Raw genomic sequence first — 16,955 nt, 5'->3', positions numbered from 1 at the left:
ATCTGAAAAATGGGTATAATGCATATTTAAATCCTGACACCCTGCAGGTTCTTGGACAAGCTATTAATCCCTCTAAGCCTCAGTTACTCCATCTTTATATCAGTATTCTTTCAACACTTCATAAATATTTGCGTGTCTATCGTGTGCAGGCACTGTCCTAGGTGCTGACATTCAGCCGAGCACAAAACAGATGAAAATCACAGCTTGCAGAGTAGAAGCCCCTACCATGGGGCTCTTGGGACAATTAAAGGACCTGTATATGTAAAGCACATGGCAGAGTGCATGGCATGCAGTAGGCATGTCATAAATGCGGGCACTATTATTATCACCGTCAGTGCCTGCAGAGCTTTGGTACTGATCAGCTAAGCCGCTAGTCTCCAAGTGTCTTTTAGCCACAGAGCAACTTCCAGCAGCATCTTAAGCAGGCGCCCACTGGAAGAGTTAGACAAAAGCAAAACTGCTCCGGTGGGGTGGAGGGGAGGGGCAGCTGCCAACTCCCACTCCTCTCTGTTTCCTGAGGCATCATTTAGTAAACGATGGCTTTAGCCAACCCCTTCCCTTAACAAACAAAACAAATAGCCCCGAAACTTCATTTGTCATTTTACAGATAAGGAGACAAGCTGGGGTGGGGTGACCTGCTAGGGGTCATGGCAGAGTTAGCCCCACATGCTCTGTGATCACAGATGTTTGTGGGCAAAGCGGCCTGAATAAAAAGTCACGTATAAAAAAGAACCATGGAGAGCCAGGGGGCTGGGGATCGTGGCCTGGGCCGGGCACAGGGAGACCATGGCAGCCTCTAGCACCGGTCAGCAGCTCCCGCCCTGGCTCTGAGGTCCCTCTACCCTGTGGGAGCAGGGCTGCTGTGGATCAGCAAGACCGAGTTGGAACCCCCCAACCCTGGGAGGACTCCTGGGAGGCAGAAGGATGGACTCAGCTCTTCATGGTTTCCTACTGGCCGGCCACCCTCGGCCCTACCTGGGGGCCACTAGAGAAGCCTGCTGGGGCTGAGGACAAGCTGGTCAACAGGCCCAGAGACCAGACATCGATCCTCCACAAATTATAGCTCTCTCCTCTCCCCAAAGCCACCTCCAAGTAACCCCAAGAACATGACCTTGGGCTCAAAAAGAGCCTGTGTCCTCAGGCCAGGGAATCCCAATCAAGGGCTAGACCGCAGCTGGGGGCTGGAAGGCCAGACCGCATCCCTGGGCCCCAGATGACTGGGCAGGGAGGAACTGGTAGACAGCGTCCTGGCCTAGGGCCTGGAAACACTGAAATCCTCTTCACTTGCATGGCCCCCCTGGATCACTGAGGGAAAGCTGTGTCCCCAGATGGGGCCTCAGCTTCCCCATCTGTAAAATAATGCTGGGAGGGGCAGAACAAAGGCAGCACCTTCCTCCTTCTGGGAGTGAAAGGTAATGCAGAAATCCCAGAGGGGATGGACGGGCAAGGAAGGCAGCGCGGGCCGTGGGTAGAGGCTCGCGTGTGGATGCTCTCTGCTCAGGAAGTCCCGGCTGCAGGGGCTACGTGCCTCCACCCTCCAGCGCTGGCGGAAGCAGGCTCACCCGCCCCTCGTCCTGACGTCAGAGCAGAGAGAGGGTCTGCGGTCAGCCTCCTCGTCCCTCCCCCAGAAGCACTCACGCAGGCTGGGCACACGGGTGCTGGTTGCAGCGCCGGCGGATGGGCTTGGGCCTCTTCCTGTGGTCGCACAGGTGCCGCTGGACCATGTGGTGGTCTCGCCGGCGCCGGCAGCCGTACTTGGTGAACTGGATCCCTGAAGGGAGGACAGCCTGCCGTGGGGGTCAGTCTCACCAGGACCCCACTGTCCTGCCCAGAACCTCAGGGACAGTGAGCTCTGGAGAGGCTGCAGCCAATCCCCCCTCCCTCTGTGCCTTTGCACCTTCCCCTCCCCAAGTCACTTTCGGAAGAAGCCTTCCCTGACCAGCCCATCTCAGGTGTCACTGGTATAGCACAGGTGGGGACGTGGGCTGCTGTCTCTGTGCGCAGCTGGTGAGCCCTTACAGGGCAGAGGTCCTGCCCCGGATACTGCTCTAGTATACCCAGCCCAGCCCCAAGGCCTTGCCCAGGCACCCTGCCACACCCCAGAGACCTTCAAGAAGAAACGGAGGCACGAGCCGGGGACACGCCAAGTGGAGACGATGTCAGGCCTCCGACCCCTCCCGCTCCTCCCACAAGGCGTCTGCCGTCAGGCAAGCCAGTACCTCCTCCACAGGCCTTGGTGCAGGGTGCCCAGTTCTTGAGTGCCCACTCGTAGGTGTCCGTCTCCTCCAGGAGCACGTTGTTGCTCCCAATAAGGGGCAGCAGGTCCTCGTGGATGACGTACTTGTAGGCCAGGCTGCTGCGGGGGCCGCCCTCAGCTGGGGGGAGCACCTGAAGGGAAAGACAGACGAGGTGGCAAAGGACTGGAGAGAAGGGAAGCAAGGCCAGCATAGGGGGACCGGGGAGGAGGGGTCAAAGGGGAGGATGTAGGGTCAGAAGCAGAACCAGTGAGAGCCAGGAGAGGGCAGCACTGAGCACACACTGGCGAGGCCTTTCAGACCTGTAGCCACATGGCAAAACTGAGGCTAATACAAGCAACTCATGCAGCTCAATAGCAAAAAAACAAACAACCCAATCCAAAAATCCAACCCAAGACCTAAATAGACACCTCTCCAAAGAAGATATACAGATTTCCAACAAACACATGAAAGAATACTCAACATCATTAATCATTAGAGAAATGCAAATCAAAACTACAATGAGATATCATCTCACACCGGTCAGAATGGCCATCATCAAAAAATCTACAAACAATAAATGTTGGAGAGGGTGTGGAGAAAAGGGAACCCTGTTGCACTGCTGGTGGGAATGTAAATTGATACAGCCACTATGGAGAACAGTATGGAGGTTCCTTAAAAAACTAAAAATAGAACTACCATAGGACCCAGCAATCCCACTACTGGGCATATACCCTGAGAAAACCATAATTCAAAAAGAGTCATGTACCAAAATGTTCATTGCATCTCTATTTACAATAGCCAGGACATGGAAGCGACCTAAGTGTCCATCAACAGATGAATGGATAAAGAAAATGTGGCACATATATACAATGGAATATTACTCAGCCATAAAAAGGAACGAAACTGATTTATTTGTAGTGAGGTGGATGGACCTAGAGACTGTCATAAAGAGTGAAGTAAGTCAGAAAGAGAAAAACAAATACCGTATGCTAACACATACATATGGAATCTAAAAGAAAAAAAAAGAAAAAAAAAGAAAATGGTCAGAAGAACCTAGGGGCAAGATGGGAATAAAGATGCAGACCTACTAGAGAATGGACTTGAGGATACGGGGAGGGGGAAGGGTAAGCTGTGACAAAGTGAGAGAGTGGCATGGACATATATACACTACCAAACGTAAAACAGATAGCTAGTGGGAAGCAGCTGCATAGCACGAGAGATCAGCTTGGTGCTTTGTGACCACCTAGAGGGGTGGGATAGGGAGGATAGGAGGGAGGGAGATGCAAGAGGGAAGAGATGTGGGGACATATGTATATGTATAACTGATTCACTTTGTTATAAAGCAGAAACTGACACACCATTGTAAAGCAATTATACTCTAATAAAGATGTTTAAAAAAACAAAAACAAAAAAAACTCAAGCTAAGCAGCTACTGTGTGCCAGGCCTGAGAACAGCCTGTGTGCCCATCGGTGATTCTCCTTCCCACACACCTAAGTTCCAGTGAAGGCAGGAACCATGTGTGCTGGTCTGTCCTGCTCACCAGAGCACCCACACTGCCTGACTCTAGAAGATGGTCTACAATAGAGACTCTTATCAGATATAGGATTGCCAATATTTTCTCCCAGTCTGTTCAGGTTATCTTCTTTCTTAAAAACGTCTTTTTTGACGTACAAAAGCTTTCAATTTCCATGAAGACCAATTTATCTCTTTTTTGTTGTTGTTGCTCATGCTTTTGGTATCATATCTAAGAATCCAAGATCATGAGATTTATCCCTCTCTTTTCTCCAAGAGTTCTATGGTTTTAGCTCTTGTACTTGGGGCTTTGATCTATCTTGAGCTGATTTGGGTATATGGTGTGAGGCAGGGGTTTAACTTCATTCTTCTGCATGTGCATATCCAGTTGTCCCAGCACCATTAGTTGAAGAGATTCTTCTTTTCCCACTGAATGACCTTGGTACTCTCATTGAAAATTAATCTGCCATGGGTGTATGGGTGGACAACAAATATAGGGTGAGTAGAAAGCACATGCTGGATTGAATTAATATGCTGACATCAATAGGCTTCAGACCCTGCCCTCTAGGACCTCCCTGACTAATGAGGGTAGCACCAGGAACAAAGCCTGTAGAAGGTCTCCCTGCCACCAGCCAGTGCCAACAGAGCCCCTCCCGGTCTGGTCTCCTGAGTTAGCAATCCCTGCTCCATAAGCCCTGGCTTATGGTCTAGGAAGAGGGGGTGTGGGCAGAGGTGGACCTCAGCTGGGACAGTGGCCTCAACCCCCTCTCAGGAGGCTGGCAGTGCCAGACAGCACCCCTGGGCCACAGGCCACTGGACTCCTGGACTCACTTGCTGGCAAAGCCATAAAGCAACTGGATACTGGATGATGGCAGAACGAAGGGGGAGCCAACCCTGGTCCCTCCAGCTCCTCCTGGGCCCTATTTCTGACCCTGTGTTGAGGAGAACAGACTCCCTGTGTGAGGCATCTCTGATCAGACAGTGAGACAACCATTTCTTTTTTCCTCCTCACTTGCCATCCTGCCAGCCTCGAAGCACAGAGGGCATCTTGGCCTTGCCCAGGCTCCTGAAGACACCAGAACAGGAGGATTTCCACCAGGCCTGCGCTGGCTCAGCAGCAGAGATGGTGAGCTAGGGGATTGGGCTGAGGCAGCAAGCGGGGGTGGGCAGGGGCCACCATGCAGGGTGGGGACTCACCAGGACGGCAATGGCTTCCGGCAGGGGCCCACTGGTCTTGAGGCTCTCCTTGGCATCCTCCACCGCGTACTCCCACTCCAGGCCCATTGCAGTGAAGGTCCGGCTCGTGGCTTCCTTGCCCTTGGGGTTGAGGATGAAGCTGCCTGTGACCTGGTTCTTCACCGCTGGCCATGGGGAGAGGGTCACACAGATTTCTATTCCCCTCCACAGGAGCACCAGCCACACCTCAGGGGTTTCAAGGCCGTCCCAGTGGGCCCCTAGGGGCTCCCTGCCCACCTGTCACTCCTTCCCACCTGAGCCTTTCTCCAGTCGGATGGATCATCCCACTGCCCCCACATAGCACCCCTGCCTCTGGACCCTGGCGCACACCATTCCTCTCACCTTGTCTCCCCTTCTTCCTGCCTGACTGATCTCCACCCACATTTAAGGCTCAGCACAATTCTCCCCTCCTCCAGGAAGCCTTCTTTGATTGTCCAGTCCTCAGGGATTTGCCCTCCCTACAACTTCGACAGCAGAGCATAGCGGCTAAGAGTACAGGCTCTGGAGCCAGATTGATCTGGGAAAGTTACTTAGCCTCCCTGTGTTGCCTCAGTTTTACCATCTGTAAAATGGGAATGATAATTCTACCTAGCTCATAGGGCTGCTGCCCCACGAGGATAATCGCAGTATCCCTTGCCCACCTACCCTGCCATGGGGCTCTTGGGACAATTAAAGGAGTTCATATATATAAAGAACTAGGCAGAGTACATGGCATGCAATTGGCACTTAATAAATGGTAGGCACTATTACTGTCATCAAATCAGCACCTGACTTTTAGCACTGTTGCAGTTACAGATATCCTGTCTCTCCCATAGCCTGTCAGTGTATCTCCTCCATCTCAGTGTCCTTGGCCCAGCACAGGGCCTGGCACAGAGCAGGAGTATAAAAAATATCTGTCCATTTTTCCCCCTTAAAGTCCCAGTCAGCGAGTAACTCACAACTTGTAACTGAAAGGCGCTGGGTGACCGGCGGGCAGAAGGTGTGTAGCTGTAGACACCCCAGCAAAGGCCCCCAAGTCACAGCCTCATTCACCCAGGAGGCATCAGGGGTCAGAGAATGGCTGCACCGTGGGACCCGAGCCCCCAGCCAGGTGGGGATGGCAAAGGCTCTGGAGCCTCAGGGTGTCCCCAGCTGGTGTAATTATAATAGAAGAGCTAAGGATCCAGGGCATGAACCACATGCTGTTCACTCTGCTCCCTCCTCAGTGGGATCCTCACATGCATCCTGAGGTTGGTGCTGTAATTAATCCAGATGGGGAATCAGAGGCCCTGAGAGGGGCAAGGGTTTGTCCTGGACACACAGAGGCTGGTAGCCCAGCTCTCCGGAGGGCCAGCCTCCCTGCTGAGAGGGAGGAGAGACGCCCCCTCCTTTCCCGCGACCTGATCTCTGCCAGCCCCCAGAATCACCAGACCCTCCAGGCTAGAGCTGAGCATCGCCTCAGGCCCTTGTCTGCCTCCACGGCTCATGACCACTGCTGTCCCTGGTCCCTGGATGTACACCCCGCCTTCCTGGGGGTGGTGGGCTGGAATCTCCACCACCTCCTACCAGCTCTGAGCCCAGGTCCTACCACTGACCCACTCGGTACCTCCAGCAACTCTTTTAACTTCTCGGAGCCTCAATTTCCTCAACTGCAAAATGGGATAACAAGAGGGTTATCATGAGGCTCCAACGAGATAACAAATGAAAAGCGCCAGCTCAAAGCCCCACACACGGTGGATATTAACAGCACGGCTTGTCTTCCCTTCACTTCCTTTCAGAGTCCATGACCCCAAATTCCAGGAGCGCCTCACACATTTGGACAGGGCCTTGGGCTTCACTGCCAAGGCTGCCACCTGTCCCAGGCTTCTCCAGAGAGTACATACCCTGTTAGCGCACGTGTGCACACACACGGGCACACACACACTCACTCCCACATACACATTCTGCACATTTACACCAGGGCTGCTGCAGATCTCACACACGTATAATCACACCACCTGTGCCGACGACAGGTCTCAGTTCTGCTTCCCTCCCCTGCAGGCTCCTGGAAAGCTCTAACCCTCATCCCATAAACACACAGCAAGTGTGCCCGCCCAGAGCCTGCCACAGGTGCTAGGAGCCTCTGCCCCGACCTCCAGGGAAGCCCATCTGCTGCCTACAAGCCCATCTAGCTCCTTGGAAGGGCTGGACATCTGAGCGGGGCTGGGGGAACGTGGGTGGAAGGGGCTGGCCAGGGGCCCAAGGGGCTGCTGACATTATGGAATCATCTGTAGGGGTGCAGTAGGAGGAGTGTCTGTAAGCAACCATCCTCTTCCAGGGGTAAATGACCTTCTCTCCTTGCCCCTGTGCAGGCGTAATTCTCCACAGCCAGACAGGCAAGTGGGCAGGGAGGTGGCCAAGCCAAAGCCCTCCTGTCTCACACCCCCCGTGCAGAGGAGCAGCTGGCAGGGGCACAGGGTAGAAGATGGGAGACCCAGGCCCAGACTGGCTCACCCCGCAAGTGAATGAGGGCACACAGAGGGCCCACAAGCCACTCTGCGCGTCAGTTTCCCCTTGTGCCTTATGCCTGCTTGGACTACACTCAGGTGCCCTCCAGAGCAGGTTAGGAATTTTTACAGCTGTGCTAATGCAGATGTATTCTCCAAGGAGTGCAAGTTCTCCAGGAGACTTTAAAAATGTTTTGTATTATTTTAATAATAACCTAAAAATATGAAAAGTCAGCAGTTTTGTAATATACAAGCTTGCCCAGAGATGTTAGGTTTGGGGTTCGTGTTTATGATGAGCTGGTGATAAGCAGGGTGACTTGGTGGGCACAGTGGGTAAGAGCAGCCTCTGTGACAGGCTGAGGCCCAGTGACATCACAGCCCACATGCCCTCAGTAAGGAGCCTGAGCACAGACGAGTGTGGGGGAACCCAGCCACAGCCCAACGTGCGGGCAGCAGCCTTCTGCCCACCTGCTCGCCAGGAGCCTCCTCCAAACCATGCTTACGTGTTTTAAATTGAGATATACTTCACAAACCAAACCATTCTGCCTTTCAAAGTATGCAATTCAGTGGCTGTGCAATCATCATCACTGTCTAATTCCAGAACATTTTCATCACCCCTGAAAGAAATCTGCCCATGGGGGCTGTGGGCTGGGGGGGGAGTCTTCACTGGATCTCCTTTCATACCTTCTGATATTTGAACCATGGAGCAGGTTCCCATTTCAACATGAATAAAAACCAATCAATCAATAAAAAAGTGTTCTCTCGGGCTTCCCTGGTGGCGCAGTGGTTGAGAGTCCGCCTGCCGATGCAGGGGACACAGGTTCGTGCCCCGGTCCGGGAAGATCCCACATGCCACGGAGCGGCTGGGCCCGTGAGCCACGGCCTCTGGGCCTGTGCGTCCGGAGCCTGTGCTCCGCAACGGGAGAGGCCACAGCAGTGAGAGGCCCGCCTACCGCAAAAAAAAAAAAAAAAAAAAAAAAAAAAAGGGTTCTCTCCCATTATTCGAACTCATGAAATGCCCTCTGCATTAGAATCCTCTCCTCTGTCCTCCCAGCTCCCCCCACACCCGAGGGCAGGTCCCGGGGCCTGGCTGCCCATCTCCTGGCACCCTGGCACTCACCAATGTGGTGGGGGATCTTCTCCAGCTCCTCAACCTGGATGTGCCTGGCACCTGCTGGGATCTGCACCAGCTTGAGAGCTCCTGCCGCAGAGGAGGATCCAGAAAAACCATGAGCATCCTGAGCTGGTAGCCCCACTGCCAGCATCCCCCATCACCCCCTCTCCTCACAGATACCCAGGAACCTCAGTTTCCTTGTCTGTAAAATAGGAATGGGCCCTTCTCCATAAGGTGCCGAGAGGATCACAGTTCATACAGATTAAGATGCTCTATAAATACTACTGGGCTCTGTGTGTGTGTTAGTTCCCATTATTTGCCACTTTCTTGACCCTCCTTTTCTCTCCTGACTTTCCCTCCCCTCTTTCTTCTCACACTTTAAGCCACTGTAGGGATTTCGATGAAATAGGCCATGAAGATCCAGCATGGGGGGCCCCCGTGATCCTCCCAATCCGAGGCCTGAAAACTAACCTTTCTCAGAGCAATCAACTTTCCCCCAACAAGGAGAGGCATGGCAAAGCTGAAACACTCCCCAAGGGGAACTGAATCTAGTTCATACTAAAGTGTAAAGGACTAATATCTGGCCCTTTTCAACAGCAAGTGTGGCCAGATTGGAGGTGGGGAGGGAAGTCAAGGAACTCTAAGGCACCAGGAGTTCAAAGCAGGAAGCGCTTCAGTTTAAAAAAAAAAAAAAAAGTGAGAGAGAAGAGCAAAAAGGAAATTACCAGTCCAGCCTGGGCCTCATCTACAGATCTGTCTGGACCCTCACTCCCACCAACAGCCCCAGGCCAAAGAGATGGCTGAGTTCCTAGGACAACACAGTGCCAAGCAGGAAATGCTTCTGAGCTCCTGAGCCCAAGCGCAGGCGCAGCACGCCTGCAAGATGAGAGACCACAGCCGGGGGCAGCTGTGGTCTGAGACAGGCTCCAGGGCCCCCCTCCCCGCCCCCCCGAACTGTGGCCTGGCTCAAGGAGGGAGGGCCCACCTAAGGGATGGTTCGGGCTCTAGGGACGCTAGCTGGGCCAGAACCCCAGCCCCTCCTGGTCGTCCCCCAGCCCTAACCTGCTCACCTGCCTGCTTGGAGGCCTTGCCCAGAGTCCCCTTCACAGTCCTGCAGTGGGAGTTGTCGCCGCCACAGACCCCACACTTGTCATCTGCCTTCATGGACCCCACCTCCTTGTCACAGCCGACGGGCTGAAGCCAGAGATGGGGTCAGAGGGAAGAGGCTTCCATGCCCCACCACCACCCCCAGGTCGGCAGCCCCTGGCCCCCCTCCTCAGTCCCCAGGCACTGACAGGAGAGGACCCTGGACCGAGAGGCATTCTTGGACTCGCCGTGTGACATGGGCAAGGTCTTAAACCTGGCCACGCCTCTCCCCTTGAATGGGGCTGGCAGTAACCCCTTTCCAGCATCCCAGGGGCATGTTGAGGACCAAGGGGTGTCATGGGTGAGGAAGGGGAGGCGATGCCTGTCTTCCCAGGGAGCAGAAGGAGGTAGTGCAGCCCTCCAGTCTCCCGGGGCAGGCAGAGGGTGGGTGGCCAGGAGGGGGGCACCTACCACGCACTCGCCGCGGGCACAGATGCTGTACGGGTCCCGGTAGCTGCAGCGAGTCCCGTCGTGGACCACCTGGTTCATGAAGACCACGTCCCCTGTGTCCTCTGACTGGCAGATCAGCTCACACTTCTGGGCGTCTGTGGGGAAAGGGACCACACTGACCCAACTGGGCTCGGAGAAGGTGGGTTGGCCTAGACCGACATTAACACATGGCCCGAACAGGAAGCTCCAGGGGCCAGCTCTGGGCAATGCGGGGAGAACTAGGTGTGCAGCTGGGCTTAAAATCCTTGCTGTGTCACTTCTGAGCCATGTGACCTTGGGCAAATCATCTGACCTCTCTGAGCCTCAGTTCCTTATTTATTACAGCTGATCACTAAAATGCCACATCACGTTGTTAAGAAACATCAAGTGATAAAACAATGATAATAACAATAATAATAAGCCGACACTTAATGAAAGCTTACTATGTGCCAGACTTCTAAAACCTTCATACATTCTTACTGTACAACTTTAAATGCTTTTCGTGAATTAACTAAGTTAAGCCTCTCAATAACCCCAAGGAAGTAGCAGTACAGAGGAGGAAACCAAGGACCAGAGAGGTTAAGGAATTTGCTCAAGGCCATACAGCCACCCAGTAAGTGGCACTGCTAGGATTCTAACCCAGGCAGTCTGGCTTGAGTCCTGCTCTGACCTCTACATACACATCCCCAGTCACACATATGATGGTGAATCTTACCATGCTTGTGAACATTAGAAGGCTGCATGAAAGTAAGGCAGAACAGTGGTCTGTGTTTGGGTTTACAAAATGGAGCAGCAGTGAGGGAAGGAGGGAGATCCTTTCTAGTTCTAACAATCAAATCAAGGCTATTAACGTCCTACAAAAGTAGGTTCTGGAGAACATATAAACACTTGCTGTGTTTCTTAGAAAAAGGGAGGTTGGGGCTTAGCTAACTTCCTGGAATTTGTCTAAAAGTCCTGGGAAAACCCAAAGTCCAGCTGCCCCCATTGGCCTTGCAGCCCTTCTCCACCCCGCGTTGCAGCAGCTTGTGTGGGTCTGGATGGATGTGCAAGGCTTCCAAAGCAAAATTTGTAAGGAACCATCTGGCTCCCTGCTCCTCATCCCTGGGCTCCCAGGATACCTAGTGACTCAGGACTCAAGTCCCAGCACTCAGGACTCAAGTCCAGAGCCACAACATCCAATACTACTTTGGATTTCATGCAGAGGGGGAGTCATATTCCTGGTGGGACCTGGGCCAGGGGCTAAGGGGTGGGGCGCTGCATCCCTCCCGAAGACAGGCAGGACCCTGACCAGTACACCCCAGGCAGGTGGGTTTCTGGGCAGCCCTGGAAGCCAGCCGACAGTGGCACGGGAGTGGTGAGCTCCCCAGGCTAGGAGGAGTCTAAGCAGGGAGAAGACACTCCCTACAAGCATGTTCTGGAGGGGTCTGTGCACTGGCGGGCAATACACAGGCCTCCAAGGTCCCTTCCAACTTGAAGACTGTCATTCTAAATGTGAGCTGAAGATGGAGGGTCTTGCAATTGATACTCTGGAAACAGGGCTATGAAGAGGTGGCCCTGGGCTCAGGAAAGGCCATTCTGATCCGCGCCGTGTTGATGCCGAGGGCTACATGGTAGGGGGTAAGCATCAGGCTATGGAAGGACCATGGAGAGGCTGGCAGGGGAAAGTAGACTGAGAGGACTGTTAAAGGCCCTTCCAGCCTGAAGGCATGAATCCAGCCCTTCACTGGGTTCTCTCTGCCGCTGCAAGAGCCATCACTAGAAATGCTCCAAAACAGATAGGCACTGGCTTGGCCCCAGAATTCAGACCCTCCGCTCAAGTCCTGAGACCTGTGTCCAGGGTAGCCTGTAGGGGGTCAGTAGGAGGATTCCACAGACTCCCATCAGCCTGACTTTCAAATCATTTTCATTAACTACTGAAACAGTAGCACAATCAGTAAAACCTAAAAACATAGTATGTAATAGGACAGACCTTCTCGGGATCCCGGTTATGCAAAGCAAGGGGCACCTGCACCTGTGCCGGGCCTTCCGCACAGGTAAGGACATGTCTGAAAGGCACCAACCCCGACAGCCAGCACTGCTACCAGCCGGTACCTCTGGGCCAAGTAACCCTTGCTCAAGACATTGTCCTTGCATCTGACAGAAAACAGTCAGCATAAGCATACAAATCAAGGATGGTCGTGATGAGGATTGTGGCTCCCCCAACGCACACAGCGCAAAGGCCTGCACAAAGGCGTATGGCAAACTTGCTGACGGCAATATCCCTTTTGGTGCCACCACTGTCCCTCCACCTTCACTGGTGGGCCAGGCATGGGAAGCCCTGCCTGGTAAGACATGGACCCAGCAGATGCCCAAGGCCATGGGGTGGGTGTGGGGAGCAGGGCTCCACTCACCGTCGTCCGGCTCGTAGGGGATCCAGCTGTGCTTGGCGTTCTGGTGGACGTAATAGGAGTTGCGCTTGGCGCACTGCTGGGCCCGGAAGTCCTCGTAGGGCCCCGGACACTCCTCGCCGTTGCAGACCTGGTACTGGAACGTGGGCCCCGAGCACAGGCGGCCTCCATAGGCTGGGCTGGGGCGAGCGCAGAGAGACCGTGCTGGCTGGAAAGGCTGGGGGTGGGGGCAGGCTTCCCACATGGTGACCTGGGGTAGCCCAGCCTTTTAGAGTAGCATAAAAAGGGGCTCCACTAACTTACAAACTAGAGAGGAACCCCCACTGTGAGGACTGCTGAGCTCAGAGCCTTTTGGTCCCTTCAGGCATATGCCACCTATTGTGTGTGTGTGTGTGATGGGGGAGAGGAGAGAATGAACAAAAGACAGGGGGCAAAAGATGGGGGGAGGGAGCGGGAGGAAGACAGGAGGGAATGACTAACCCCCTCCAACTGGGCTAGAAGAGAAATCAATCTGATTCATCTTCGTATATTCTTTCAACCGTTACACAGCTCCTGACATATGGCAGGCCCTCAATAAATGACTCAACTGCTCCTATTTGCATCCACTTCCATTTCATATCATAATAAACTAAGGAGTGGTAAAAGAGACTTGGATTTGGAGTGAGAAGACCTGGCTAAATCTAACCCCAAGTCTTGCTGTGCCTTAACTTCTGCTTTAAAGGAGGGACCATAACACCTCTTATTTTACTTATCTCCTGGTGTTTCTGTGAAGAATAAATTTTAAAAAGGTATTTAAATCTGTACTCTCTTCCCCATTAAATTAAAAGGATCCAGTAAGATTATGGATACAAAGTACCCAAGTGAACAAGGTTACTGGGACTCTGCTCAGAGATGCCGGGAGGATTACATGGGTTTATGCATGGAAGTGCTTAGCACCCCACCTGACACAGAGAAAGTGCTCCATACACTGGAGCAATTATAACAGCAGCTGTCCTTTATTAATCTGTGCTGGGCATGGTGCCGAGAGTACATAGATTATACTTCATTTAAGCCTCATAAAATAAAAATCGTTATTACCATAGACGAGTTCAATAAATGGGGATAACTATCCGTCATGACTGGGAGGTGGGCTATCCAGAGTGGGCATCACCGTGCCTTTCTTTAACCTGGCTTTCATACCCCCACCAGGTTGAAGTTACAAGGCTGTTCATTTTGGCTCATATTTGTAAAGGGTCAGTACACAGGAACAGGCTGCTCCAGGGGGTACGGAGCGTCCCATCCCTTTACACAGCAGAGTATGAAGGACCGCTCCTGAGGATGCTGGAGGGAGGGTGACCACCACCGAGCCTCTGTGATCCTAGGACCCTGCCATGCTGAGGTCTCCATCGCATGGCTCAGCACTGTGAGGCGTGGGACCGGCCCTGCCCCACAGAGGCGCAGAATCCCTGAACGTGGAGACAGCCGACCCACACGGCCAGCCCCAGCCAGTCCCCATCTCTCATGAAGCTGTGCTAAGCAGGCTGTTTCAGCTTGGGAGACGGAGGCCATAGAAAGCTGGTGCTCAGAGGTTCCAAAATCATGGGAGGGGGTCCCCATAGAGGGGATAAATGGGAGAAAGAGATTATTCCCCCAGATTGTGGACATATGGGTAGGGGGTGGTGGTGGGGGCCTTGATGTTAGAAAGAGATAAATTAAGAAAAATTGAAGGAAGTTTTGCTTCAGGTAGTAGGAAACAGACTTGGGGAATGTATCCTCCCAAGACATGGCTAGTGAACATTTAGATCAGTGTTTTCTCAAAGTTTAGCTGGAGGATGAGGGTCACAGGAGGGCTTGTTCAACTGGCCAAGCCTTGGGCCCACCCAGATTCTCCGCGGACGAGAATCTGAGAATCACTGGTTCGGACCCATTCTCAGATGTCAGTCAGACACAGAGGGAGATGTCAGACCCAGGTGGAAGTGATCTGGCGCCCCCAACAATTCTGGGCCGGCATCCATTGGAATACGTACAGAGCCACCTGCAGGGGACCTTCTTTCTTGTGCCCTGCCCCCCAGCGACTCCCTCTCCAACCCCCTCAGGCCCCTGCCCTGCCCACCTCAGCCAAGTGCACTCACAGGGGATTGTCACAGCTCCGGCTACGGGATCGAACCCCGCCCCCACACGACCGTGAACATGACCCGAACTTAGTCCAGGAGCTCCAGCCTCCATCCTGGCCATAAGTCTGCTCCGGCGACTTCCAGATACAGTGACCTTTGAAGCACCACTGGGATGGAGAAGAGGGTGCGAGGTCACCCTAGGGCCACCGCTGCCTAGCCTGTCATAGAAAGTGCCCAACCGGGCACACGGCACAGCTGGCAGGCACCACGGGCGAGCCCAGAAAAAGGAACGTTAAGAGCACGAGCCTCAGGGTCACACAGAATCCCACCCCTACCATGCGCTGAGGGACCTTCAACAAAGGGCCCCCCCTTTCTGATCCTATTCCTCAACTGTACCCTGGGGATAACAGCACCTGCCCACAGGGCTGCTGTGAGCATTCAATAACACCTGGCACACACAGCCCTCCAAAAACGGCAGATGGTATTATTAATGATGACAATAACTGTGCAGTTATTTGGTTTACCACCCGCAGAGAAACAAAGGGCTGATAAGGGAGAGAAGACACAATCTTCCCACACAATCTAGAGTTGATCTTGGCTCTGTGCCTTGAAATCACCATCCAGGGGCCCCAGGCAGATATGTTCATGGGAGGGAAGCCAGCCACCCGGGAGGTCCATCCATGCAGAGGCCTGGGTTTGAATCCCAGCTCGGCCACTACTAGTTATGTGTGGTTTTGGCATAGCTTCACCTTGCTGAGCCTCAGTGTACTTGCCTGTTAAATGGGACTGTTCCAAGGACTGAAGGCAGCAACACTTACAAAGCCCTCAGCACAAGGCCGGGCACAAAGGAGGGCTCAACCAAAGTCAACCCCCTTCCCTTTTCCTGTAGGGCCATAGGTAAGAAATACAGCAAGGCTCTCTGGGTCTTTTCAAGAGATAACTCAGTAGTTCTCAGCCTTGGAGTCACTTGGGGAACATTTAAAGAACTCTGGATGCCTCAGCTTCACCCCAGACTGAGTCAGACTCTCTAGAGGTAGGGATTTTTAAAAGAAGTGGTAATTTTTAAAAGAAGCACTATACAGTTGACCATTGAACAACTCAGGGGTTAGGGGTGCCTGCCCTCTGCAGTTGAAAATCTACATATAACTTATAGTCGGTGCTCCATATCCATGGTCTGCATCCACAGATTCAACCAACCACAGATTGGTAGTACTGTGGTATTTACTGTTGAAAAAAAAAAATCCGCATATAAGCAGACCCATGCAATCCTAACCTGTGTAATTCAAGGGTCAACTGAAATTTACAGGCCATAAACTTCACTCATTTCAAGGGTACAATTCAATGACTTTTCATAAATTTACAGCATTTGGCAACCATCACCACAATCCAATTTTGGAACATTTCCACCGTCGTAAGAGATATCTTGTGCCCATTTGCAGTCACTCCCTGTTCTGGGGTGTGGGGGATTTTAAAGCTCCCCAGATGGTTCTAATATGCAGACGAAACTGAGAGCCATTGATTAACTCTTACGTGAAATTGTGATAGGAGAGGGCCTGGAAACTCGAACACACCTGGAGCAGGCAGACCCGAGGCTCCAGGATAATAGCCCTTCAGGTTTGGAGCCCACAGGGCCTGTACAAGGCCATGGGAAGCCCCACACATCTGTGAAGGGACAGACCGTTTACAGATGAGAATGGGAAGAACAGATGAGGGCAGAGGGTGAAGGGCAGAGGACGGGCTGCTGGGGGCAGCACCGTGCCTCTTCCCAGCCCTCTCATTTGCTTTGACATGACTCACAACTTCACAACAACCTGAGGAGTGGGAGGGATGCTTGGTCAGGGCTCAGCAGGGGTCAAAGAATGGCCCAAGGTCACCACACAGAGATTGGGGGGGGCAGGGCCAGCGATAGAGCAGAGGTGGGTTTCAGACCTCAGCTCAGGGCCCTCAGATCCGGGGTCCTCCTGACACCCACACACACAAGAGGGTGCAAACACACCCCAGGAAGTACACGAAAGGGCAGGTTTGAGGGGGGAGGGGCAAGAAACAGCATGGTGGGCGGGGGGAGGAGGCAGAACACCTGGAATCTTCCCTTCACCCCTTCTCAGCCAATCACCCTCTGTCTGACCTCCACAAGTTCCCTAACCTGCCTGGGCTGCATTCTCCTCAAATGGCAGTAAGCATTCCTGCTGATGCGCTGGGGGACAAGGCCAGCCTCTGCTGCTGTAGAAGCCAAGGACTGTGGTGCCCGAGAGGAGAGGGCATGTGTGTCAGTTCTTACGAGGACTCCCTGCCCATCTGCCCGCACGCGAGGCTGGCTCCTGTCCTCAGCCCTCCC

General features: G+C 53.3%; 1 protein-coding gene across 2 annotated transcripts in view; it reads right to left on the bottom strand.

The window, feature by feature from the left end:
• ADAMTS14 (ADAM metallopeptidase with thrombospondin type 1 motif 14) overlaps positions 1–16,955 on the bottom strand; it is a gene marked incomplete at both ends in the record, with an annotated part of 91,191 nt that overhangs the window by 5,797 nt on the left and 68,439 nt on the right. For both annotated transcript variants that reach the window (XM_079712586.1, XM_079712585.1), the window contains 8 exons: positions 1,639–1,771; positions 2,220–2,388; positions 4,948–5,111; positions 8,572–8,652; positions 9,636–9,759; positions 10,123–10,256; positions 12,531–12,706; positions 14,639–14,787. In XM_079712586.1, the coding sequence (XP_079568712.1) occupies positions 1,639–1,771; positions 2,220–2,388; positions 4,948–5,111; positions 8,572–8,652; positions 9,636–9,759; positions 10,123–10,256; positions 12,531–12,706; positions 14,639–14,787 (1,130 nt within the window). The remainder of the gene's footprint in view (positions 1–1,638; positions 1,772–2,219; positions 2,389–4,947; positions 5,112–8,571; positions 8,653–9,635; positions 9,760–10,122; positions 10,257–12,530; positions 12,707–14,638; positions 14,788–16,955) is intronic.

Source organism: Hyperoodon ampullatus (genome assembly GCF_949752795.1).
Source record: "Hyperoodon ampullatus genome assembly, chromosome: 1".
NCBI classification, from domain to species: Eukaryota; Metazoa; Chordata; class Mammalia; order Artiodactyla; family Ziphiidae; genus Hyperoodon; species Hyperoodon ampullatus.
The sequence above is the reverse complement of the archived record's forward strand: the minus strand, read 5'-3'. Positions and strand labels throughout refer to the sequence as shown.